Genomic DNA, 27,727 nt, shown 5'->3' on the forward strand with positions numbered 1-27,727 from the left:
GCAGTAGACATAGTATTTTTTAGCTTTTATTTAATGAATATGAATTTCCAAAGTACAGCTTATGGATTACAATGGCTCCCCCCCCATAACTTCCCTCTCACCCGCAACCCTCCCATCTCCCGCTCCCCCTCCCATTCCATTCACATCAAGATTCATTTTCAATTATCTTTATATACAGAAGATCAATTTAGCATATAATAAGTAAAGATTTCATCAGTTTGCACCCATACAGAACATAAAGTGTAAAATACTGTTTCAGTACTAGTTATAGCATTAATTCACATTGGACAACACATTAAGGACAGAGATCCCACATGAGGAGTAAGTGCACAGTGACTCCTGTTGTTGATTTAACAGTTGACACTCTTGTTTATGGCGTCAGTAATCACCCTAGGCTCTTGTCATGAGTTGCCAAGGCTATGGAAGCCTTTTGAGTTCACTGACTCTGATCTTATTTAGACAAGGTCATAGTCAAAGTGGAAGTTCTCTCCTCCCTTCAGAGAAAGGCCTGTTCTTTCTCCTGGGATCTCACTCACAGAGATCTTTCATATAAGGTTTTTTTTTTTTTTCCAGAGTGTCTTGGCTTTCCATGCCTGAAATACTCTCATGGGCTCTTTAGCCAGATCCAAGTGCCTTAAGAGCTGATCCTGAGGCCGGAGTGCTGTTTAGGACATCTGCCATTCTATGAGAGTAGTAGACATAGTATTAAATAACTGCAACAAGATCCATCTAGATACCAGCTATTTGCTTCTGAACTTCAAGGGAGCCAGGGAAAACCCCCTGGCCGGCACCCTCCTTCACCCCCAAGCCTTGCTTCAAGTATGGCAGACTAAGCAAGAGGCAGGTTCTAAGGAGATAGACATAGCAAGAGCCTGCTCCAATCCCAAGCTCTGTTGAGACCATGCTCAGTGGGTGGGGACAGGGGACACTTGAAGTCTCTCTGGAGGTGGGGTCACCTCTTCCAACCCCAACCTGCCCTCCAAAGACTGACAGGTTTGAGGGTCCCCACCATTGCCCTCAGTAGTGCAGACCCCAGGGTTTCTCTCACAATAGCAGGTAAGCTATCCCTCTTGGACATGAGTGCAACCTATTTGGTCTTATGGGAACATGCGGATCGTTGGCCCTTTCCTCTCTGTTATGAGGTTCAGTGGCCAAATTTCACTGCCACTCATGATTCAACCTCTTATTTACTCAAAAGGACCAGCCGTCTGCACTCACAGCTTCCTAATCTTACCGGCCTGTCCAGCTGCACTCCTTGGGTGGGACATACTGACTAAGCTACGCTCTACCATCACCCTACAACCCTCAGACCTTCTACCTGCTCTCCTGTTACTAAGCCCCATTCTCGAGACCTCAGACCTCTCATGACTTCCAAGTAGACCATGTCCTTTCCAGCCAAGTAGACCCCTCGTTTGGGACAGCTGATACCCTTTGATTGCCCTTCACAACACCCCCATAAGGATAGCCTTCAAAAACCCTTCCTAATTCCCCAACCAACCTCAACATCCCCCAACCCACAAGCCTTACAAGGGCTTCAACCTATAATCACAGACTCCCAACTGACTCTCCCTATAAGCCCCCCCATTCTTCCCATCAAGACAACCAAGGTGGGGTCCCTAGAAGGTGGCAATCACACGCCCTGACACCCACCTCTTCCCATCTCCCTGCTATTCTGGAAGACTCCAAAGAGGAAGACATACCCACGAGCCCCACACTGTGAGAGCCTTTCCCTACCTCGGACAGTTCTATGATCTTATTCTGACCCTCTCAAATGCAGGCAGACTCCATCTAGAAGCTTTGAAAGACAAGGAAGCAGGTGTTCCCTGGAGCCTCTAGAAGGAGCCCAGCTCTGCCAGCGCCTCGTCTGTGGCCCTGTGAGCTCCATTTTGGACCTCTCACCTCCAGAACTGCAGGTCAGTCACTCGCATGGCCCCGAGGCACTCAGTGTGGGGGGGCTTTCAGAGCAGCTGAAGGACACAGGGCATCTCCTGACTCAGTGCCGAGCTCCGCGGTGCTGTCACCTCCCCAGCAAAATGGGAAGGTGTCGCTCCCCGTCTTCGTGGAGGAACGACACAGGACCCTGCGCTGTTCTTTTGTCTGCTCGGCCCTCCCCGGGTTTGCTGCTGGTTCTTCCCGGGTTGGCTACCAACCCTTCCACCTCCGTGGAAGGGCGGTTCCCCCTGCCGCTTTCCCCACTTCCGCAGGGGAGCGGCACACCGCCGGCTGGCTCTCTCCGGGGCTGCTCAGGTGTTCCCCTTAGATGTTCCTGGTGCATGCCGTCTCTCTCCTCCTTTATAGTCCTCTTCCACCAATCCCAACTCTGCTACCCACACGCCGAGTACGCTGCTCTCCTCCAATCAGGAGCAGGTCCTGCTGTTTATTGGTTGAACTGGAGGCAGCTGTGTAGAAGCTATTTCCTCCTCTCCCAGCGCCATATTGTGGGAGAGCAGATGCATAGAATAAGTCTTAATTCCAGTAACAGTCTAGTCCGAGTTGCTCCCAGTTGCTCCCCACAGGAAGGGAACAATTAACACTTCCCATATTTTCAAAAGAAGAACCAGTGGAGCATAGGGTATGAGAGTTTGAAGCAGGAAAGGAGGGAACATTTTCCACCCGGGGTTATCACGCACTCCCCACTGGCCTCGACGGAAGCTCCTGAGAGAGGCGATCCCAGTTCACCTTCGTTATCCTGCCTGCAGCTTCTGGTTACCCGGGACTGTGGTCCTGCAGGCCTGGGCCTCTTCCAAATGGCAATGACATCACAGGTTTCCATGATGTGCTGTCTGGGGTGGCAGGAATTTGATCTGAGGTGCGGCGGAGCTGGGGTCAGAGCCAGGGCCAGCCCGTCTTGGAACCTGGGAGCCAGGCAAAGTGGCTGGCTGGGCGGGCGGGGTCCACCGAGCTGGGGAATGGCTCAGTCCCCAGCAGCCAGGTCGCGGGTGCCCAGGCGCACTGGATCAGCGCCCCCTCAAGGATTCTTACACGTGCTTCCTGGGGCCCTCAACCCTGCTGGGACCGCGGACGGGCAGGGCGAGGCGACAGAGTTCGCGGATCCCCTCGCGGGCGACAGGAGACCACTGTGAGAGCGCCTCCCGGGCCAGTCTTCACCCGGTGCCAGGGAGCAGGGCAGGGCGGCGCCGGGAGGGAGGGGACGGGCAGGTGAGGAGGGTGGGGACGGGCCCGGCGGGGTGGAGATAAAGAAGGGAGCGCGCGGCGGGCCCCACAAGTGGGGAGCTCGCGGAGGCGCGGAGGGGAAGCCGCGGCCGGGGCGCGCCATGGACTCGGCGCCGGACCTGGGGCCGGACCTGGGGCTCGGGGACTCGTCCCTGCACCGCTACCTGGACGGCAAGTTCTGGGGCCTCAAGAACGAACTGAGCAGGCTCCTGGGCGGCTGCCCGCTCTTCCGGCACAGGTACCGCGCCGCGGCGCCCCCTGCCCGCGCCCGCCACGGGGCCTTGTGCACGCAGAACCCGCGTCCCCACGGGCACCGCCCGAGGGCGAGGCGGGAGTGCGCGGCGCTGGGGCCAGGCCAGGCCCTCGCCTCAGGGTTTGGCGCGCCCTCCTCCCCGGCCCTTAGAGGGGTGGCCTTCGCTTCCGAGCTGCCTCGGAGTCCTGGTGACCGGTGGGTCCCGCAGCGGCTGGCGCGGGCTCCGTGGAAGCAGTCGTGGCTGGAAACGTCGGCCTGGCTTCCAAACCTGTTTCTAGAGTCCCTGCCCCGCCGTGTTGCGGAGAAGGGGCGGGCAAGCTGGGCTGCGGTCAGCGCTGGGGACAGGTCCCAGGGCCACCGAGGCCAGTGCGCCGAGTGGACGGCGCGGCGGCGGCGGCGTGGTGCCTTGGCGGTGAGAGGCGGTGGTGTGCAGGTCTTGGCCATCGCTGAGAAGTGGGCAGCAGTTGGTGCGGCTGCGGTTTACAGGTGCAGGAGTGGCTCGGGCCCGGTGGGTCCCGACCGCAGCTTGGCGCTGGCGGTGGGCCTCTTCTCCCTGGCTCTGCCCGGCAGCTCCTCGCCCACGCCCGGGGAGCCCCGTTTAGTTTCTCTGGCCAGGACGAGCTGGGCTGAGAGGGAGATTCAGAGTGTCCTTGGAGGGTTCCTGCTCCGGGGCTGCCTTGTCCCGGGCTGGGGGCTTAGGCGGGGTGAGGTCTGGTGGGTGTGTCCTGGCGCCCCCATGTCTCTGGCCCCCTCTGGCACACTTAGTTCTTTAAGTCGTGGCTCTCAGATGTGCTACAACGGGGACCCCTAGGGCACCCGAAACCATTGCTTCATTTTGCTTCTCCCTGCAGCGAGCTGAGGCAGCTTCTGGTCTGCAGGATGTGTAGTATTCCCGCAGATAAACCGCACCAGCACACGGGAGGATCCCGCGGTCTGCCATTAACGCGGACACTGAAGGCAGTCGGGAACATGCGGAACGATGCTACTCTCTTTCCGAAATTTTTATTTTGTTTTCTTTCGGAAAAGTTATTTTAACAAATTACCCATAATGAATTTATGAAATTTTTATTAATTTTAATATGATAAATATCAATAGATAGAACCCACCAGGATGAAAGCCCTTAGGGGACCTCTGTCGGTTCTCAACGTGCAGAGTTCTGAAGCCAGGACGTCGGAGGACAGCTGTGCTATGTCACTGTCTTTATTCCTGTACCTGCTCCTGTGGTTCCGAGTTTTTCTAGTTCGTTCCTAGGCTATGGCCTCTTTGCCTTTTCAATTTGGATAGTTACAGATTAAAACATGGAACAGAATTCTAACCCAAACTGTGGATCTGGGCCAAGGAGAAGGCACATGCTTGTGAGTTGTGTGACCTCCAGAGGGCTGGGAAAGACAGTGTGGGACTGGCATCCGGGGCCTCTTCCCCTCCCCCAGCTCGTGTTTGCCCATCCACAGAATGTGCATAATCTCTGTGCTGCTGGGTCGCTGTGAAACTTAGCCGAGGTTCCAGTGCTGTGGCATAGCGGGTGGCATCCCATATGGGCGGCAGTTCGAGTCCTGGCTGCTCTACTTATGATCCACCTCTCTGCTGTGGCCTGGGAAAGCAGTAGAAGATGGCTGAAGTCCTTGGGCCCCTGCACCCGCACGGGAGACCTGGAGGAGGCTCCTGGCTCCTGGCTTCGAACCTGCAAAGCTCCAGCCGTTGCGGCCAATTGGGGAGTGAACCATCGGATAGAAGACCTCTCTCTCTCTCTCTCTCTCTCTCTCTCTGCCTCTCCTTCTCTCTCTGTGTAACTTTGACTTTCAAGTATATAAATAAATCTTTATTAAAAAAAAAAAAAAACCAGAAAGCTAACCGAGAGATTGCCAAGGAAGTAGTCAGTGCTGTGCTGTGACACCAAAAACAGCACCCACCAAAGGAAAAAGGCAGAAATCCCATTCTCCTAACAAACCCTTCTCCATTCTTTCCTTTACTTCATAATTTCAGAGCATAGACAACTTTTATATTCTTTTTTTTTTCCCCAAGTGGTTAAAGATTCTGGTATCTAGCTCATATTTGAAGTTCACCTTGTACCATCAGATTTAATCTTATTATGTGTTGGAAGATAGTGATCTTGATTTCTGGATGTTTTAGTGTTCTGCTAATGTTCAGTGCTCCATAGAAGAGCAGAGATGATTGAAGAAAAAAAAAAAACTTGCCTATTCACTGATTTACTGAGGGATGTTAGCCTTCCTGTGGCTAGTTCCCACCCCTACCCCCCAAAACAGGCCTTCTAAGTTAAAGTAGGTGTTGGTGGGTGGGGTTTGTGGCAGCATGGTTCTGGGACTGCCATGTGTGTGTGTGTGTGTGTGTGGAGTGGAAGTTTGCACAGGGTGAAGTATCCCCAGGACATGAGAGCCTGGCAGTATTCCTGCAAATGAAATTGCACAATTTCCCATGCCCTCCTCTGCACAGGGACTTCAGCTCCCAGAAGCTGTGTGGGCACAGCTTAGGTGGCCTTTTGAGGAATGACTTCCCCACCTTCCCCAGCCTGGTGCTAGGCTGAACAACCAAGCGTCCCTCGGACTCTGGGCGCTCCCTGGGTGGCCCAGGGCCATCCCTGCCCTGTCTTGTGTGTGACAGAGTGCTGCGTGTTGTGACAGCAGAATGATTCTGGGTGACTTGAGGCTCCCCATCAGGTTCTGTGGGGAATTCTAAAAAAGCAACATCTGAAATACATTTTTGAGACGTTTTTGAGTTTGTTTCTTGTTAAGGGAAACCCTTTTGGGTTTGTGCTCAGGGACAGGAATGGCACACATCCCCCAGCCCAGGAAGGCAGAGAACCTCAACCCAACAGCCGCCCGTGCACCTCTCAGGCTCCCGCGTGCTGCTCTGGCTGTCCTGTCCCCCTCCTTCTCATGCCCTGCTCACCCCGTCCCTAGCGCGATGCACATTTCTCTTCCTTTCATGTAGGATTTGTCTTACTTTTGCACATGCATGCTTCACGAACACATTCTCATTGCAAAGGGTCAAATCATATGGAAAACTTGACAGTTTCCTAACGGGGTCTCTCTACCAAGCACTTTTTAAAAAATTTTGGTAAAAAACAGGTTACATGAAGGTTACCATCTTCAGCGTCCTTAAGTGAACAGCGTGGCATTAAGTACACTCCTGTTGTGCGACTGTCACCATCATCCAGCTCAGAACTCTTCGTCCTCCCAAACAAAAACCCCACACCTGTTAAACTCCCACCCTGCGCACTCCCCACAAGCCCCTGACCACCACCATCTACTTTCTGTCTCTCTGAATTTGACTATGCTGGGTATCTCACATGAATGGAACTAGACAATATTTGTCCTTTGTGACTGGCTTTTGTCACCTGGCATAGTATCTCCAAGGTTTACCTATATTGTATCATATGTCAAAATTTCCTTCCTTTTGAAGGCCGAATAATATTCCATTGTATGCACACAACATCACATTTTGCTTCTCCATTCAACGTTCAATGGCCATTGGTCTCCAGCTACTTTTCGTGTTTTCATTTGGTGTGGGATCTTTTTCCATTTCTGTTTCTGTTTTTCTGAGTTCGTATACACATGTGAACATCATTTCTTTTTGAGACAGGATTGCACATTGTGTTTTGTTATACGGTTTGTTCTTTCCTTTTTTCACTGATTAATGTATGAGTGTACTTAATACAATTGCACTGTGAGGTTTCTTAAAACAAGAACAGACCCTGCCCTACCTCTCCTTGTGTTCCTTTCCCCCGTGGGCAACCCTTTCTCAATCCTTTTACTTGATTGCTCTGTCACTTACCTCCACATACCTAAATAATTGGCATAAATGACCACTTCTGGGTTCTATGCTTGTTTCCTACTATGGAAAATGAAGACTTCTCACTATAGCACCTCCTTCCTTCTTGTTCTGTGAAAATCAGAATGCAGGTTCACACTGTTAAAACTACATAAATGGGGCTGGCACTGTGGTACAGCCTGTTCCACTTCTGATGCAGCTCTCTGCATTTGCGGGGGAAAGCAGTAGAAGATGGCCCAAGCCCTTAGGCCCCTGCACCTGGGGGAGACCAGGAAGAAGCTCCTGGCTCTTGGCTTCTGGCTTCAGATAAGTTCAGCTCTGGCCATTGTGGTCATTTGGGGAGTGAATCAGCAGATGGAAGATCTCTCTCTCTCTCTCTCTCTCTCTGTCTTTCAAATGAATAAAATAAACCTTAAAAAAACTATGTAAATAGTATTCCTAGCTATGCTCCAAGGTATGCCATATTTCATTTCTTTTCTGCCACAAATTTTTTGATTTCTTTGGAACCTTTTATTTATTTGCTGAGCTTTCTACCAATGCATCACTCCCTAACCTCCACACTAGACGAAATGAGATGGATCACACAGAGCAGGTCTGTCATGATGGAACAGTTCCATTCATCTCTATGTTGTCGAATCTGTAGAGCTGGCAGTTCTATTGCCCCAGCACCCATGGGCACGCTGCCCTGGAGGTCTCCTTCTGTGGCTTCAGCCTGGATGGTTCCCTCAGTATATCCTTTCCATATCCTGGGTAGTCCAGTCACTGGTTTCCGAGGCTTTCTCTTTCCTGGTTGCCCTTGTAGAGGGTTGGAGATGACCACTGATTCTTTAATGTTAGTCCTGTTAGGTGTGGTTGGTGTCACCCTTTCTTGAATCTGGGTGGCTTTGTGATTGCTTTGGTCAAGAGAATTTGGCTGAAGTGACTATGTGCCAGTTTCCAGGACCAGGCCTTAGATACTGGAACCTTCTACTTCTTGTCTCTTGTGGCATTGAGCTTCTTTGTAAAAGTGTTACTATCCTGTGGCTGCCATGTTGTGAGGAAGGCCAAGCTGGACCATATACACAAGTTGTGTAGAGGGAAGTAAAGAGATGCTAAAGTTCCCAGCTCTTCTGACGTGGGACCCCAGGCATTTCAGAAGTGGAGACAAGTTGTGCCTAGTTATTTCCTCTCCAGATTCCTGGTAGGAAGAGTAGCAAGCTAGAGTAATTGCACATGTTGGGCTCAGCTGTTAAGTTTTGGGGTACGTTATTGCATAGCCATAAATAACTATAACATTCTCTCATCTAGTAATTTCTTGAACAAGAGTACCTGGGAATTAACTTTTTGAGATTTTTGAGATTTTAATATATTAAAATGTTTACTCTCCAGTTGTCTGAAGGTGTCGCTCCTCGTCTTCGTGGAGGAACGACACAGGACCCTGCGCTGTTCTTTTGTCTTCTCGGCCCTCCCCGGGTTTGCTGCTGGTTCTTCCCGGGTTGGCTGCCGTCCCTTCTACCTCCGTGGAAGGGCAGTTCCCCCTGGCCACTTTCCCCACTTCCGCGGGGGAGTGGCACACCGCCGGCCGGCTCTCTCGGGGGCTGCACAGGTGTTCCTTCAGATAGATGTTCCCCTTAGATGTTCCTTGTGCATGCCGTCTCTCTCCTCCTTTATAGTCCTCTTCCACCAATCCCAACTCTGCTACCCACATGCCGAGTACGCTGCTCTCCTCCAATCAGGAGCAGCTCCTGCAGCTTGTCAAGTTGGTGAGAGGCAGCTGGGTAGAAGCTGTTGCCTCCTCTCCCAGCGCCATATTGTGGGAGAGCAGATGCATAGAATAAGTCTTAATTCCAGTAACTTAGTCTAGTCCGAGTTGCTCCCCACAGAAGGTTTGTCTGAGTGTAGAGTTCCAGGCTGGAAATAAAGTTTCCCTTGGGATTTTAAAGACATCATGCTTGTTGTTTTTTTGTGTCTATCAATGCCAGTAACAAATAAGACATCTTCTTATCACTGATAGCTTACATTTGCTTGTTTTTCTAGCTCCATTCTGTAAGCTTCTAGGAGTTTCTTTTTGGCCCTGGTGTTACAGGATTTACTGATGAAGTAGCTTGCTGTTGATCTCTCTCTCTCTGTGTTGGCATGCAGTAGACCCTGTTCTACAGTCATCTGCACCGTTCTGTCATTTGCAAAAGGATTTGCTCTAATGTGGGACCTCCTGGCCTTGTCCTTGGCTATGACATCACTAGGCAGTGTGCTGTTATGGGACCATGGCTGTATACGTGATCAGTGGTTGACAGAAGTGTTGTCGGCGGCACGTGGCTGTACTAGTATTCTGTAACATGTATTTTGTTTTGGACAGGATTTACTTCTCCAGAGGTGAATCCTCTCACCTCCTGAGATAGGTGGATGGAGAACGAGGGGCAGGCCCCAGACCTGGCTGTCTGGGTTGTTGGAGCAAGCCAGGGAAGGGACTATGAGCAGCTCTCCTCCACATAGGACCTTGGGGTAGTCAGAATCCATGCCCCTTTCTCCAGACCTTTGACTTCCATTTGCTGGAAAATGGTTGAAGACTTTGGTTTCAGCAAGACAAGTCCCTTTATGGGAACTTTTGGGGAAACCACCCTAGGTGTCCACCACATGGAGATGATCCTTTGTGGTTGGCTGTGCTCTTCACATTGGTGACTGGGGCCTTGCCTGAGGGAGTCTCCTATTGGCCGCAGTATTACCAGTGTGAAGTCTCGCTACTGCCCTCCCCCTGTCCTTTCTCCTGGCAGTAAACTTACCTTTACTCTTTGGTGGGCTTCAGAGAGGGGTCCAGTAGCTTTCAGAGCTACTTGGGGCCATGTAGACGGAGTCAGTTCTACTTGCCTGTTTGCTGGCTTTGATGGTGTCTTGTTGCTGTCTCTTATCTGCTGTGAGTTTCTTACCTGTTCTTGGTTGGGTCATGTGGGCTTATGCTTTCTGTGTTTTATTATTGCCATTTTTATGAGTTATGGATGTCTGTGTTTAAGTCTGTTCTGTTTTCCAGAGGTCTGCAGACCTGTATTTATGTGTCAGCATAAACAGGATGGTCTCACTGATTTTTAAAATTTAACAAGGTATGGTTACACCATCACTTATTTACCCTATGCTCTATTTTTAAAATATTTAATTTATTTATTTGAGAGGTAGAGTTATAGAGAGAGGGAGAGACAGGAGTCTGGTGGTTCACTCCCCAAATGGCCACAACAGCCAGAGTTTGGCCGATCCAACACTTCTTCCAGGTCTCCCTTGTGGGTGTAGGGGCCCAAGCACTCGGGCCATCTTCTACTGCTTTCCCAGGCCACAGCAGAGAGCTGGATCAGAAGAGGAGCAGCCGGGACTAGAATCGGCGCCCATATGGGATTGCGGCACTGCGGGTGGAGGCACAGCCTACTATGCCACAGCAACGGCCCCCCTCTTTCCCCCTATGCCCTAGTGACGGACCTTCAGGCTGTGTCAGTTTGTGTTGTCCTAATGAATGCTGTAATGAGCACTCTGGTGTCCTGAAGAGGAAAGTTCTCTGGGTTAGCCCTAAAGGTGGAACTAAGGGGACGAAGGACGTTTATATGGAAAGTATTGACAAGTATTGCCAGGTTGGGGTGGGCATTGTGGTGCATTATGGTGCCATTGCTGGGGATGCCTGTATATCATATCAGAGTGCCCGCTTCAAGTCCTGGCTACTCCGAGCTTCCTGTCCAGCTTCCTGCAAATATTCCTGGGAAGCAGCAGATGATGGCTCAGATACTTCGGTTCCTGCCACCCACACAGGAGTCCTGGATGGAGTTTCTGGCTCCTGGCTTCAGCCTGGCCCAGCCCTGGCTTTTGCAGGCATCTGGGGAGTGAACCAGAGGATGGAATCCCTCTCTCTCTCTCTGCCTGTCTTTGTTAGTCTGTCTTTCAAATAGATCTTGAAAAATATTGCCAGGTTATCTTATGAAGCTCCCGTTTTATTGCTACTAAGAGTGTAGGAGGCAATTTCAAACTCAGTTTACTGTAGGGGTTTAGAGTCTGATCTGAGAGTTAGTGTTCATCTAGTCCTCATTGAAGAGACTGCCAGGCCCCGGAGACAGACTGGTGGTGGGTGCAGGAGAGGAAGCCTGGCTTCCAGGTGCATTCTTCCATGCAGGCAACAAGGCTGTCCTACGATGTTGGCAGCTTGTGCTCCCACAGTCAACTTCGTTATTTTCTTTTTTTAATTTTTTAATTTATTTATTTTTTTGACAGGCAGAGTGGACAGTGAGAGAGAGAGACAGGGAGAAAGGTCTTCCTTTAGCCGTTGGTTCACCTTCTAATGGCCGTTGCGGCCAGCGTGCTGCGGCCAGCGCACCGCGCTGATCCGATGGCAGGAGCCAGGTGCTTATCCTGGTCTCCCATGGGGTGCAGGGCCCAAGTACTTGGGCCATCCTCCACTGCACTCCCGGGCCACAGCAGAGAGCTGGCCTGGAAGAGGGGCAACCGGGACAGAATCCGGCGCCCCGACCGGGACTAGAACCCGGTGTGCCGGCACCGCTAGGTGGAGAATTAGCCTAGTGAGCCGCGGCGCCGGCCTATTTTCTTTTCATTACTACAATAGATAAATATCTCAGGTATTCTATTTTCTACAGTTTCTAGAATTCCAAGTCCCTAAAGGACCATAAAAACATTTTGCCAAATCATAGGTCCTAACTTTTAATGTGTAAAATGTAGCTTTTATATTTGAAAGCTACAATGTCAATAACAAAATAACAGAAGCTGACTGTCTCACAGTGCTGAGGCTGGGAGTCCAGGATCGCACTGTCTGCAGGCTTGGTTCCCTCTGAAGGCTGTGGGGGAGGATCTCTCCCAAGCCCCTCTCTTGGGCACGTAGATGCCTTTCAGATAAATAAATAAATAAAATAAGTCTTTAGAAAAGCATGTCTGAGTTTCCCTATGAAGAATCAGAGACAACACAAACCAAGGTGGGCATGGACGTGGAGGGCTGGTGGCTGTTCACGTTTCTGCCACCTGAGGTGGGAGAAGAGAGAGATTTATTTTCTACTTCTGTTTCAGGGATGGCATGTTTTCCCCAGGTGCTTGCCAGACTCTGTGCCCCCTGCCTGTGTGATAAGGACATGGTTAGCAGAGCTTTCAGCCAGGAAGGAGACATAGCGTGGAGGGGAGAACTCTCAGGGTCAGGGACAGCTGTCGCTGGCTTCTACGAGCTAACATGGTGATAGTATATGACTTATAAAAAAATCCCCGCCAGCCCTGTGGTACAGGGGGTTAATGCCCTGGCCTGAAGTGCCGGCATCCCATATGGGTGCCTGTTCGAGACCTGGCTGCTCCACTTCCCATCCAGCTCTCTGCTGTGGCCTGAGAAAGCAGTGGAAGATGGCCCAAGTCCTTGGGCCCCTGCACCCGCGTGGGAGACCTGGAAGAAGCTCCTGGCTCCTGGCTTCGGATCGGCGCAGCTCTGGCCATTGCGGCCATCTGGGCAGTGAACCAGTGGATGGAAGATCTGTATCTCTCTCTCTCTGTCTCTCTCTCTCTGTGTAACTCTTTCAATTAAATAAATAAAATAAATCTTTAAAAAAAATCCCAAGAGAGCAAGGTGAGTTTCTGATATGGGCAACTCTGTAAAGCATTGGAAGTATCAGAGCATCTCCTCCCTGTCCAGGGGTGGGGGTGGTGAGAACTATGGGGCTGCTTTACATTCTGTTCATCAGGAGTTTGATAAAGGATGAGTCAGCCTCCTGAATCACTTTCCTCAACTGGAAAAAAAATAATTGTGGAACGATGGTTGTTTACTATGTACAAAGTGTCGCTCCCCCTCTTCGTGGAGGAACGACACAGGACCCTGCGCTGTTCTTTTGTCTGCTCGGCCCTCCCCGGGTTTGCTGCTGGTTCTTCCCGGGTTGGCTGCCGTCCCTTCCACCTCCGTGGAAGGGCAGTTCCCCCTGGCCACTTTCCCCACTTCCGCAGGGGAGCGGCACACCGCAGGCCGGCTCTCTCAGGGGCTGCACAGGTGTTCCCTCAGATGTTCCCCTTAGATGTTCCTGGTGCATGTTGTCTCTCTCCTCCTTTATAGTCCTCTTCTGCCAATCCCAACTCGGCTGCCCACACGCCGAGTACGCTGCTCTCCTCCAATCAGGAGCAGGTCCTACAGTTTATTGGTTGAACTGGAGGCAGCTGCGTAGAAGCTGTTTCTCCCTTCTCAGCGCCATATTGTGGGAGAGCAGATGCATAGAATAAGTCCTAATTCCAGTAACTTAGTCTAGTCCGGGTTGCTCCCCACACAAAGAAAGCTTTTCTTCTTTTCTCTCTTCCCTAGGCTAGAGTTCTGGGGTGATGTGTCACAATAGCTTATCTTGCTGCCTGGGGGCAGGTTTTGGTGCCCCTGATGCCGAGTGTGGCAGAGCCCCTGGGGTGTTTCTGCACCCTACACCACCCACTTCTAGACCATGTGCACTGAGAAGTGAGGGACAGAGGCTGGGTACATTTGGGGAATGCTTCCGGTTTTTGTTTTAAAAAGATTTATTTTATTTTTGAAAGACTGAGTTACAGAGAGAGGGGGAGAGACAGAGAGAGATCTTCCATCCACTGGTTCACTGCCCAAATGGCCATAACAGCTGGTGCTGGGCCAGGCTGAAGCCAGGAGTCAGGAGCTTCTTCCAGGTCTCCCACGTGGGTGCAGGGGCTCAAGCACTTGGGCCATCTTGTGTTGCTTTCCCAGGCCATAACAGAGAGCTGGATTGAAAGTGGAGCAGCCGGGACTCAAACCGGCACCCATATGGGATGCTTGCACTGTAGATGATGGCTTTACCCACTACACCACAATGTTGTCCCCTCAGTTTTCTTTTATCAGATCAAGGCTTGAGGCTTTCCTGTCCTCTCAACAAAAAGAACATCATTCCATTTATTGAGCACATAAAAGAACTCAAAATGGATTGAAGACTTCTGTGGAAGGGCCGAAGCTGAAGAACTTTCGTGGTTACTCTGGATTTTCTGGTGTTTCCCACTGTTGTCCTATTTATGTTCCAGTGCCCCATCCAGGAGACCAGAATGTGCTGGGTTGGTGAAGCTCCTTAGCATCCTCTGACTGGTGACAGCTCCTTGGCCTTTCCATGCATTTTATGACCTATCACTTTGAAGGGTACTGGTTGAGTGTTCCATTGAATACCTCTCATTTTGAGTTTGCTTGCGTTTTTGTCATGACGACACTGGGATCGTGAGTTCTGGGAAGAACACCATGAGGGAAGTGCCCTTCTGGCCACATCCCATCGGCAGTACCTCCTATCAGCATGGCTCATCACTGGCGATGTTGCCTGGATCTCCTGACAGGGCAGCGCTGGCCAGCTTTCTCCACTATATAATGACCTTTTCTCCCTTATGGAAGTGTCTCAGTCCATTTTCTGTTACTATCTGTGAGTACCACAGACTGGGTAACTTATAAAGAAAAGAAATTGATTTCTTACAGCTCTGGGGAGGTTCTGGGAAGTCCGGAGTTAAGGGGCTGTATCTTGTGGCTGCTTCCTTGCTGGTGGAGAAGCTGTGCAAGCTGGAGGTGTTGCAGGGCAGTGCACGGTGAGGCAGAGCAAGTACGCCAGCTGGGGTCTCTTCCTGTTCTCATACAGCCACTAATGCCCTGTGGGGGGGTGGGGGGCGCCCTCATGACCTCCTCTAATCCAAATGACCTCCCAAAGGCCCTGCCTCCAAATACCTTTAACATATGACTTTGGGGATTAAATTTCCAGGGGACACATTCAAACCACAGGAGGAAGCGATTCACTAGGTGCAGCCAACACACAAAGGGAGATGGGGGCGGCATAGAGGTAGTTCAGCTCCGCATTCTGGGGGTGGGGTGGGGAGAGTAGCTACACAAATAATATACTACAGCAGGCTTGTCTCTTTTCTCCCATGAATAGACAAAAAAGTATAAAATATATAAAAAAACAGTCTCTGGGTTTCAGGAGTTCCACAGTGTCTTAGCGGGTCCTGGTCTGGGTCTCCCAGGAAATTGGTAGAGAATGCTGGCATGGGGTAAAGTCATATGAAGACTTGCCTGGCGCTGGAAGATCCATTTCTTTTTGTTTGTTTGTTTTAAAATTTATTATTTATTTGAAAGGCTTAGTTACAGGGTGGGGAGGGGAGACAGAGAGATCTTCCATCCACTATTTCACTCCCAAAACAGCTGCAATGGCCGGAGCTGAACCAATCTGAAGCCAGGAGCCAAGAGCTTCATCTGGGTCTCCCACATGGGTGCAGGGGTCCACCTTGGGTCATCTCCTACTGCTTTCCCGGGCCATAAGCAGAGAGCTAGATTGGAAGAGGAGCAGTCCGGGCTCTGTTAGTAAAATGGTGCCATCTTCCTAAATCCAGCCTGGCTTACTAGAAGTCAGGTGACCCAATAGCCCAATCACAAGTGTCACCTCCATCCCTACCCTAATGGATTTGCCGCTCCCACTTCCTTACCTCTGCAAAGCTATATAAGACCTGTAAAGTGTCTGTTCAAGCCTTTTGGAAGGTGCTATGGTTTGGGTGTGAATGTTTTGCCCCCAAAGTTTCCTGTGTTGAAGGCTTGGTCCTCATGTGGTACTATTGAGGTGGTGAGACTTTAAGAGGCGGGGCCTTGTGGGAAGTCCTTAGGCCACTGGAGATGTGCCCCTGGGAAGGATTAAGCAGTTGGTTCTTGCTAAAGGGTCATCAAGAAAACAGCCAGCCTGCCCTCTCCCCTTGCTCTCTGTGTGTTGTGTGACCCCCGCCCCCCACTCCCACCAGTGTGATGCCACCTCACCCACGTGGCACCCGTGACCGTGCCACGCCTGTAAGCCTCTAGAGCTGTGAGCAAAACCTCTGTTCCTTCTAGAACCCTGTTCCTCAGGATTTTGTTAGAGTAATGAGAGCAGACTAAGACAGGGTGCCTGGGTGTGTGGTTCCGTGAAGTTTCATCCTAGTGCAATTCTGTGCAACCAGCACCATGGTCAGGGCACACAGTGTCACAAGGAAGCTCTCTTGTGTTTCCTAGTTCAAGGTAGGCCCTAACCTTTGGCTGATAAGCTCTCCATTATCATACTTTCGGCTATTTTGAGACTGTTGGAAATTGGAATCACATGGTGTATCACTTTTTTTGAAATAGACTTATTTTCACTCAACACAGTGTGCCCTTGAACTCTATCCAATGCTGCATGCATCATTCGTTCATTCCCTTGGTTGCTGAGCAGTATCCTGCTGTATGGATGCATTGTGATTTCTCTGTCCATTCCCCAGTCGAAGAACATTCGGATTGTTTCCTGTTTTTGGCAGTGGCAAACCTGCAGTAAACATTTGTGTGCAGTATTTTTGTAGGAAGACAAAGTGTTTCATTTCTCTTGGGTGGAGAATTAGGCGTGAGATAGCTGGAAACATGGGGTTTCACTTCCCGGGAAACTGCCAGACTCTTCCAGAGTGGCTGTAGCACTTTGCATTCCCTCCACCAGAGAGTGACATCCCGGCACGCTCCCTAACACTGGCTGTGGCTTATCTCTGCCATTGGAATAGGTGTGTGTGATCTCATCACTGCTTATGCAGAATCCTGCGGTTTGGCCCTGGCTCCAGGAACACCAGGCTTCTGGTTGCTCACAGCCTCTGCCTCCTTGAGGGAAGGTGAAGCCAACTGGTGTTTGCTTCAGTTCTTGCACGTGGCTTGTTTTGGGCTCCAGGTTTTCAAGCTTGTTCTGAGTAATGGGGCCATTTTTTTCCAAGCTAGTTCCTACACAGAACTCCGGCAGAGAAGTCAGACAATGGTGGGGCTGCCAGACAGAGCTGTGCCCTCTCTGTCCTCATCACACCTCCCCCCAAGCTGTCCCTGTGAAGTCCACCGGCTCCTACTTCTGATACTAGCATCATCAACCCTGGACCTGATGAGCCATTTAATTCTGCGCCTCTGTAAGGTCAACCAGGGACATGTTAGTATTTGCCATATCTTTATTTCTTGAGACAGAAAACAAAGTATCGTGGTGAATTGGCTAACAACATGATCTTGTATGATTTATGCCCCACTGCTATGCCATGGCTGAAGGATATGGCAGCTTCTCTGAACACAGAACTCACACAATCCACTACATACATACTTAGTGGTTTGGCGTGCTGGGGGTGCTCCTAAGACTTGGACATTTCCCCTGCGGACATTGTCTGCTCTTTGCTGGAAAAGCGTTAGAAATTTGGATATTCTGATGATGATAAAAGATGTTCAAGTTTTCAGGCAGAAGGAGAGTTTCCAAAGAGACTTCATCTAGCTTTGTTAACTGAATCTGTTCCGGTGGTGGCTCAAGTGACGAACATGCACCATCTAGTGGTTGCTGTTGAGTGTTCAGTGCAGAAACTACGTTCCCTATCTTCCCACTTTTCATGAGCTCCACAAACGACATTTACCCCAAAGACAAATGCTGCTTCTGGTGTGTCCTTCAAACTTTTTTTTTTTTTTTTTTTTTACAGGCAGAGTGGACAGTGTGAGAGAGAAAGAGATAGAGAGAAAGGTCTTCCTTTACCGTTGGTTCACCCTCCAATGGCCACTGTGGCCAGTGTGCTGTGGCCGGCACACCGCGCTGATCCGATGGCAGGAGCCAGGTGCTTCTCCTGGTCTCCCATGGGGTGCAGGGCCCAAGCACTTGGGCCATGCTCCACTGCACTCCTGGGCCACAGCAGAGAGCTGGCCTGGAAGAGGGGCAACCGGGACAGAATCCGGCGCCCCGACCGGGACTAGAACCCGCTGTGCCAGCGCCACTAGGTGGAGGATTAGCCTAGTGAGCCGCGGCGCTGGCAACAATTTTTTTTTTTAAAAGAGATTTATTTATTTGGAGGGCAGAGTTGGGGGAGAGAGAGAGAGATGGAGAGAGAACCACCTGCTGGTTCACTCCCCAAATGGTCTCAACAGCCAGGGCTGGGGCCAGGCTAGGAGCCAGGAGCTTCATCCAGGTCTTCCATGTGGATGCAGGGGCCCAAGCACTTGGGCCAGCTTCTGTTGCTTTCCCAGGCCATTGGCAGGGAGCTGGATGGGAAGTGGAGCAGCTGGGACTTGAACCGGGATCCATATGGGATACTGGTATTACAGGCAGCCACTGTACTTGCTATGCCATAATGCTGGCCCCCAAACTATTTTTTTAAGTCACACACGTATATGTAAACTAATAGATTAACATTCTCCACCCATATTTTGGATACATACTGCAACAGTAAAAGTAATATATTCACTTGTTTTCACATTAATTCTTTTTCATCTAAAAATAAACATCTTGGAAACCACTTATTGGCATTTTAAAAAGTATAATACTGAATTTTTTAGTGTTCACAACACTGCTATTGTGAATAACTATTTCTGCTCACGTAACATCATAAACATCCCTAGGAAGGCATTTAGAAATGGGACTAGGAAGGATATAATTTTTCATGTATTTAAACATTTTTAAAAATATTTATTTTTTATTTTTTTAAAAGCTTTTATTTGAGAAATACAAATTTCATAGGTCCAGCTATAGGAATATAGTGGTTCTTCCCCCCATACCTGCCCTCCCACCTGCGAACCATCCCACTTCCTACTTCCTCGCCCATCCCATTCTTCATTAAGTTTCATTTTTAATTATCTTGATATACAGAACACCAACTCTATACTAAGTAAAGATTTCAACAGTTTGTACCCACACAGACACACAAAGTATAGAGTATTGTTTGAGTACTAGTTTTACTGTTAATTCCCATAGTGTAACTCATTGAGGACAGAGGTCCTACATAGGGAGCAAGTGTACAGTGACTCCTGTTATTGATTTAACAATTGACACTAGCCGGCGCTGCGGCTCAATAGGCTAATCCTCCGCCTAGCGGTGCCGGCACACCGGGTTCTAGTCCAGGTCGGGGTGCCGGATTCTGTCCCGGTTGCCCCTCTTCCAGGCCAGCTCTCTGCTGTGGCCCGGGAGTGCAGTGGAGGATGGCCCAAGTGCTTGGGCCCTGTACCCGCATGGGAAACCAGGAGAAGCACCTGGCTCCTGGCTTCGGATCAGTGCGGTGCGCCGGCTGCAGCGCGCCGGCCACGGCGGCCATTGGAGGGTGAACCAACGGCAAAGGAGGACCTTTCTCTCTGTCTCTCTCTCTCTCACTGTCCACTCTGTCTGTAAAGAATAACAAACAAACAAACAAAAAAAAACCAAAAAACAATTGACACTCTTATTTATGACGTCAGTGATCACTGAGGCTCTTGTCACGAGCTGCCAAGGCTATGAAAGCCTTTTGAGTCTGCAAACTCTGTCAGTATTTAGACAGGGCCATAAGCAAAGCGGAAGTTGATGGAACAAGGACATAAGCTTCAGCGATTCTTGCTCATTGCCCAAAAGATAGATAAACATTGGAATTGATTCCTTGCTCTTGAATCTCAATTAGGTTTCACACCCTATTGCCTTCATACCCCACCCTGCATTCTTTTCCAGGTTCCCAAGCCCCTGCCCAGTTCCAGGAATTCTCCTCTGCCTGCTGCCCCTGGGGATCATGGCCTTCTGCCACATGTTCCATCAATGTGTACGCAGGCAGTTGGTCACCCACCTCTAAGAATTTATTTTTTCTGAATAAATTCAGTCTAGCTGTAAATTCGTACATTGCCTCCTCTCTATTCGGTGCCCATTTTCCTAACATTTTGGTGCCCCGTGTGAGCAGGCAGTAATCTGCAACTCTTTTCCTAACAGAAGTTCTCTCCTCCCTTCAGGGAAAGGTAGCTCCTTCTTTGATGACCCCTTCTTTCCACTGGAATCTCACTCACAGAGATCCTTTATGTAGGTCATTTTTTTGCCACAGTGTCCTTTAGGGCTGATTCTGAGGCCAGAGTGCTATTTAGGGCATTTGTCATCCTATGATTCTGCTATGTGGCCTGCTTCCAATGTTGGATCATTCTCTCCTTTTTAATTCTATCTGTTGTTATTAGGAGACACTTGGTCTTATTTATGTGATAGACAGAGTTACAGGTTGAGGGGAGGGATGGAGGGAAGGAAGGAGAGAGAGAGAGAAAGAGAGAGAGAGAGAGAGAGAGAGAGAGAGATCTTCCATCTGCCAGTTCTTTCCCCAGATGGTCTTGGGGAGGGCTAGGCCAGGCTGAATCCAGGAGCTGGGAGCTTCTTCCAGGTCTCCTGTGTAGGTGCAGGAGTCTGAGCACTTGGGCTATCCTCTACTGCTTTCTCAGGTGCATTAGCAAGAAGCTGGATAGGAAGTGGAGCATCTGGGACTCAAACAGGCACCCATATGGGATGCTTGCATTGCAGATGGTAGCTTAACCTGCTATACCACAATACTGGTCCCAACATTTTTAAGGTTAATAGTAATTGTACATATTTATGGGATACAGTGTGATATTTCAGTGTATGTATACAATGTGTACTGATCAAAATAGGGTGATCAGTATTTCTCCTCCTTTGACTTCACTTGATGATTGGAGACTTGGCGCTTCTGCCTTTATATATTTGTTCACACAATATATTCTAGGTCTCTCCAATGTGCTATGTAACATGTGGAACTTATTCCTTTTCTTTTACTTTGATTTGATATCCATTATCCAGACTCCTTCTAACCCCCCATCACCCTCCCAGCCTATTTTGCTTTATGTGTTTGTGGTAGTGGTTGTTTTAGTTCCCACATGTCTATTTAGTTCCCACATATGAGGGAGAACATGTAGTATTTGTCTTTATGTTTCTGGCTTATTTCATTTAACATGATAGCCTCAAATTCCATCCATTTTGCTGCGAATGATAGGATTTCTTTCCTTTTTTTGTGGCCAAACAGCATTCCATTATGTATACCTTCTATATTTTCTTTATCCATTCATCTGAAGATGGACACTTTGGGTGGTTCCATATCTTGGCTGTTGTGAGCAGTGCTGTTATAAATATAGTGGAGCAGGTATCTGTTTGCTAACAATCAATTCATGTCTTTTGTATATTACCCAGCAATGGGATTGTTGGATCACATGGCAGTTCTATTTCTAGTTTCTTAAGAAAGCACCCAGCTAGTTTCTTAAGAAAGCTTCCCAGCTGAGCCGCTTCAGCCCGCGCCTCTTTCATCTGCGCAGCTTCCCGGCTTTGCGCGGCTTGGCTTCGCGCGCTCCGCGGTCTCCACGCCCTTCGCGTCTGCACCACGGCCTCGCGCCAGCCCCGTTCCCTATCTATTCATGCCCCGTGCTCTCTCTGCACGCGGCGGCTTCCGCGAGTAACACAGCGTAGCTTACGTGTCCGCCACTAGCATTCAATCTAAGTTCCCCGGGCTAGCCTGGCGAATTCAACCCAGCATACGTCTCCGCCCCACGATCTGGCTTCCCGTCCTTTGCTCCCCGGGCTAATCAGACGGATCCCAATCTGGCTTACGTTTCAGCTTCTGGTTTCAACTTTTCGCCCCCTATTCCCGGGCTAACTTGAGAATCCCAAAGTGGCTTTCGTTTCAGCCTCGGCCTGCCCCCCGCGGCTTCAATTTCCCTAACATTTTTCTCTACCCGGTATGTTTCCCCAAGCTTTCCTCCAACAATACTCCTCCCTCATTTCTCCTGGCCTCTCCCCACAGTCCGCATCCGAGTCTGTTTGTTCTAGCTTTCACTTTCACTTTCGACCTTAGAGATTTCTCCCAGCTTCCCCCCGTAGTCCGTATCTGAGTCTATGCCTAGGCTTTCAATAGCTTCTTCCGGCACCCTTTTCGTCCAGCTTTTCCCTAGGCTGTTTGCTAGTCTCTCTCTCCGATATTTTCCTGCTTCTTCCTGTTTCTTCCCTCCTAAGTTTCCTATCCGTCCTAGGTTTCCTATCCGAGTCACTTCTTCCCTCCTAAGTTTCATATCCGTCCTAGGTTTCCTATCCGAGTCACGGCACCATTATGTCGCTCCCCCTCCTCGTGGAGGAACGACACTAAACCCTGCCTAGGCTTCATATCCGAGTCACGGCACCATTATGTCGCTCCCCCTCTTCGTGGAGGAACGACACAGGACCCTGCGCTGTTCTTTCGTCTGCTCGGCCCTCCCCGGGTTTGCTGCTGGTTCTTCCCGGGATGGCTACTATCCCTTCCTCCTCCGTGGAAGGGCAGTTCCCCCTGGCCACATTCCCCACTTCCGCAGGGGAGCGGCACACCGCCGGCCGGCTTTCTCGGGGGCTGTACGGGTTCCCTTAGATGTTCCCCATAGATGTTCCCTGGTGCATGCCGTCTCTCTCCTCCTTTATAGTCCTCCTCCGCCAATCCCAACTCGGCTGCCCACACGCCGAGTACGCTGCTCTCCAATCAGGAGCAAGTCCTACAGTTAATTGGTTGAACTGGAGGCAGCTGTGCGGAAGCTGTTTACTTCTCTCCCAGCGCCATCTTGTGGGAGAGCAGATGCATAGAATAAGTCTTAATTCCAGTAACTCAGTCTAGTCCGAGTTGCTCCCCACACATACTGTTTTCCACAGTGGCTGTACTAATTTACATTCCCACTAACAATGTGTAAGAATTTCCCTTTCTCCACATCTTTACCAGCATTTGTTATTTTCTGTCTTTATGAAAATAACTGTTCTAATAAGTGTGAGGTGATATCTCACAAGGTTTTGATTTCCATTTCCCTGATGGGTAGTGATATTGAGTGTTTTCCCACATATTTGTTGGCCATTTGCATTTCTACTTTTTTTTCTTGCCCTTTTCTTAACTGGATTGGTTGATTATCCGTTGTTGAGTTTTTTGAGTACCTGGTATATTCTTGAAATTAATCCTTTGTTGGATAAACAGCTGGTAAACATTTTCTCCCATTCTATGGGGTGTCTCCTCACTCTGTTGTTATCTTTGCTGTGTAGAAGCTTCTGAATTTTGCTATAATCCCATTTGTCTAGTTATGCTTTGTTGCTTGTGCTTTAGGGGTCTTCTCCCCAAAAACCATTGCCTACACCAATGTCTTGAAGTTTCCCCTATGTTTTCTTCCAGCAATTTCATAGTGGTAGGTCTTACATTTTAGATCTTTGATCCACTGATTTTTGTATATGGTAAGAGGTAGGAATCTAACTTTATTCTTCTACATATGTATATCCAGTTTTGCCAGCATCATTTATTGAAAAAATAATACTTTTGCAATGTATTTTCTTGGCACCTTTATAAATAATCAGTTACCTGTGTATACACAGATTAATTTCTGGGTTCTCTAGTCTGTTCCATTGATCTATGTGTCAGTTTTTATGCCAGTACCATGCTAGTTTAATTACGACAGTTTTGTAGTATGCATTGAAATCAGGTACTATTATGCCTCTAGCTTTGTTTTTATTGCATAAGATTGCTTTAGCTATCCGGGGTCTTTAGTGTTTCCAAATGAATTTTTAGCATTATCTTTGCTATATCTACAAAGAATGTTGTTGGTGTTTTAATTGGTATCGCATTGAATCTGTAAATTTCTTTTGGTAGTATGGACATTTTGATGATATTGATTCTTCCAATCCATGAATATGGGAAATTTTCCATTTTTTAATGTCTTCTTTTATTTCTTTCTTTAGTGTTTTGTAATTTTCATCATAGAGATCTTTGACATCCTTGGTCAAATTTATTCCAAGGTATTTGATTCTTTTTGGAGCTACTGTGAATGGCACTGATCTTTGAAATTCTTTCTGAGCCATGACATTGTCTGTGTATACAAAGGCTATTGATTTTTCCGTGTTGATTTTATATCCTGCCACTTTACCAAACTCTTTTATGAGTTCCAATAGCCTCTCAGTGGAGTCTTTTGGATTCCCCCAATAAAGGATCATGTCATTTGCAAATAAAGATAGTTTGATTTCCTCCTTTCTAATTTGTATTCCTTTATTTCTTTTTCTTGCATAATGTTTCTGGCTAAAACTTCTAGGACTATATTAAATAGCAATGGTGAGAGTGAGCATCCTTGTCTGGCTCCAGATCTTAGGGGGAATGCTTCCAATTTTTCCCCATTCAATAAGATGCTGGCTGTGAGTTTGTCATAAATTGCCTTTATTGTGTTGAGGAATGTTCCTTCTGTACCCAATTTGTTTAGAGTTTTCATCATGAAACAGTACTGTATTTTATCAAACGCTTTCTCTGCATCTATTGAGATAACTATTCGGTTTTTGTTCCTCAGTTTGTTAATGTGATATATCACATTTATTGATTTCAAAACGTTGAACCATCCCTGCATACCAGGGATAAATCCCACTTGCTCCAGGTGAATAATTTTTCTGATGTTTTGTTGGATTTGTATACCACAGGACTTGATGTGTTATGCTTTCGTTTTCATTTGCTTCAAGAAATTTTGGATTTCCCTTTTAGTTTCTTCAATGATCCATTGGTCTTTCAGGAGCATGTTGCTTGGTTTCCATGCATTTGTGAATTTTCTGTTATTCTTCTTGTTGCTTTCTAGTTTTATTCCTTTGTCCTCTGAGAGGATATCTGGTTTGTTTTCAGTTTTTGAAATTTGACTGAGACTCTATTTGTGGACTAATATTTGGTCTATTCTAGAAAATGTTCCATGTGCTGATGAGAAAATTGTGTATTCTTGGGAATTTAATCCATTTGCATTCAAAGTTGATGTTGATTCATTGAAACTAACTTGTCATTTTATTGATTGCTTACTGATTGCTTTATACATTCCCTGGTCCTTTCTATCTCTCTTATTATTTATCTCTGTGTTTTTTAGCTTTCTGTTATGATAAGACTGGATTCTTTTCTTTTTCTCTCTTTTGTATATCTGCCTTGTTAGTGAATTTTATACTATCATATGGTTTCAAAATGTTCTAAATTTTTTTTTTATTTTTTAAGATGGTAAATTTTATGTTATGGATATTTCACCACAATAAAACACTTTTATTTAAAAATCAAAACATGATCAAAGCTTTACAAATCCTGAAAGACTTGATTACAAAGCATGGAATTCATCGTTGCCAAGAATTTCTTCAATCTCAAGCTGTAGCTACAGTTACCAAAAGGATAATTATACAACAGCACATTTTGTGTTTTGTTTTTCTTTTCTTTTTAAAATTTATTTATATAAAGGAACAGATTTCATGTTTTTCATATATACAGTTTTAAGAACATAATTATACTTTCCATTCTCCCTCTTTCCTACCCTCACTCCCATTTTTTGCAATGATGTACTTTCAATTTACTTTATAATCACAAGCTGAATCTTCCACTAAATAGAGAATTCAACAAGTAGTAAGTAGAAAGACCGTTCTCATGGTGATTTTTATGATCCTTTTAATTCTAATATAGGATTCCTTTCAAGATTTCTGGTAGGACTAGTCTGCTTGTGATGGATTCTCCCCATTTTTATTTGTCTAGGGAATACTTTATTTCTCCTTAACTTCTAATGGGTAATGTCACTGAATATAGTATTCTTGGCTAGAAGTTTTTTATTTCAAGAGCTTGAATTTATCATCCCTTTCTCTTCCTGGCCTGTAGAGTTTCTGCTGAGAACTCTGCTGTTAGTCTAGTGAGCTTTCTTTTACCTGTAACTTGATGTTTCTGCTCACTGTCTTTAGGATTCTCTCCTTGTCCTTAACTTTTGACAATTTTACTATAATATGTTCTAGAGAAAGTCATTTTTGGTTGAGTCTTGTTGGGGTCTTTTAAGCTTTCTGTATCTGAATGTCCATATCTTTTTCAAGTTGTTGGAAATTTCCAGTTATTATTTTGTTAAATAGGTTCTCAATGTCTTTTTTTCCCTCTCATCCTCAGGTATCCCTATAATATGAATATTTGTTTGCTTAATGATAACCCATGTCTTGTAGGCTTTCTTCATTCATTTAAACTCTTTTCTTTTTATTTTTGTCTGATGGGGTTATTTCACAAGTTTTTTCCTCAAGATCCATAATTTTTTTAAAGATTTATTTATTTATTTGAAAGTCGGAGTTACACAGAGAAAGAAGGAGAGGCAGAGAGAGATGTGTCTTCCATCTGTTGGTTCACTCCCCAATTGGCTGCAAGGGTCAGAGCTGTGCCGATTCAAAGCCAGGAGCCAGGAGCATCTTCTGGGTCTCCCATGTGGGTGCAGGGTCCCAAGAACTTGGGCCATTTTCTGCTTTCCTAGGCCATAGCAGAGAGCTGGATCTTAAGTGGAGCAGCTGGGACTCGAACCACTGCCCACATGGGATGCCGGTCCTGTAGGTGGCTTTACCCACTATGCCACAGTGTCGGCCCTCAAGATCCATAATTCTTTCTTCCACTTGGTCCATACCATTACTGAAACTCTCAATTGTATTTTTTATTTTATTGATGGAGGCTTTCAATTCCAAAATGTATGATTCATTCTTTTTAATGAATTCTCTTTGTTGAATTTCTCATTCCTATCATGCATTCCTCATTTCTTTGAATCGTCTGTCTGTATCCTCTTGCATCTCATCCAATTTCCTGAGGACCATTATTTTGAATTCCTTTTTCAGGCGTTTCATAGATCAGGACCTGTTTCTGGAGAACTGTTATGTGATTTTGGAAGCGTCATGTTTCTGTGCCTCTTCATGTTTCCTGTGTCTGTGCTTTGACATCCAGGCATTGGTGTAGCTGTTTCTTGTTCTTTATTGAGTAGCTTTTATTGGAAAAGCCCTTTTTTGTTCAGATGGGATGTGGGGTGGCAGTTGGTTCAGTGTGAACCAGCTGTGAGATGCGGAACCTCTGAGTGATTTCTACAGCTCTAACCAAGGCCAGCTGTCTATGATGGCCACAGTTGTCTAGTATGTAACACTTCATGGACATAGTCGTAGGACCTTGAAACTGATGTCGGCTTTCATATGTGTGTTCATTCGGGCCCCACAAGTTGGATGTCAGTCACACTAGTGTTTGTGAAGGCAGTAGCCACATTCATGGTGCTGTGGGACTGAGAGGTGGTTTCCCCATTGTCCTGCCAGGCAAGTCTGAGTGATGCTGGGGCTTGTGTCATAAGAGCTGTGAATCTGGGATGTGTGATGTGGATGGGACCTTCTCTGGATGGGGCCTTCCCCAGGTCCTGCTAGGTGGGTATGGGTGACGCTGCAGCTTATAGCACCAAATCCCTTGTCCCAGAACTAGGACATGTGACGGGAACCCTGCCCATGTCCCATGGGGGTGAGTAAAGCTATGTCAAGGTGCAATGTCAGGTGAGGGTCTGGAGCAGTGTAAGGTCTTGCCAGGTTCTTCAGGGCGGGTTACAGTGACCTGGAGGGAGGCAGTTCTAACAGTCACAGTCATGGAGCTACAGAGCAGGAAGATACCTTGCCCCCTCCCACAGGAAAAGAATAGGTTACGCTGGGGATTGTCTACTGCCAGCCATGGGCCTGCAGCAGAGGGGTGAAGATAAAGCCTTGCCCAGGTCCCACAGGGCAAATGCAGATGCTCTTGAGACTTACAAAGTCGACAGTCGCAGTCTCGGAGCTGCAGGAGGCAGTGGAGAGCTTATCCAGGCCTCCCATTTCAAACACGGGATCTTCTGGTGATTGTGCACTGGCAGGCATGGACCTGGAGCAGTGACATGCAGACAGGATCCCCCACAGGTCCCAGGGGAGAACTCGGGTGACCGTGGAATGTAGCTCCAATATTCCCAGTCACAGAGCTGTGGGACTTGAGGGCAT

The 27,727-nt window shown here is 47.9% G+C and overlaps 1 protein-coding gene across 2 annotated transcripts in view; it reads left to right on the plus strand.

The window, feature by feature from the left end:
* The first annotated feature begins 3,242 nt into the window (after positions 1-3,242).
* The window catches only part of ACOXL (acyl-CoA oxidase like), a 371,066-nt gene continuing 346,581 nt past the window's right edge, over positions 3,243-27,727 (plus strand). The window contains exon 1 of one of the 2 annotated variants that reach the window (XM_051836339.2): positions 3,243-3,412. In XM_051836339.2, the coding sequence (XP_051692299.1) occupies positions 3,276-3,412 (137 nt within the window). In that variant the 5' untranslated portion in view covers positions 3,243-3,275. Of the gene's footprint in view, positions 3,413-27,112; positions 27,225-27,727 lie in introns of those variants that run through there. The other variant, XM_051836342.2, reaches the window with a different exon arrangement.

This window comes from Oryctolagus cuniculus, chromosome 2, assembly GCF_964237555.1.
Source record: "Oryctolagus cuniculus chromosome 2, mOryCun1.1, whole genome shotgun sequence".
Lineage (NCBI taxonomy): Eukaryota > Metazoa > Chordata > Mammalia > Lagomorpha > Leporidae > Oryctolagus > Oryctolagus cuniculus.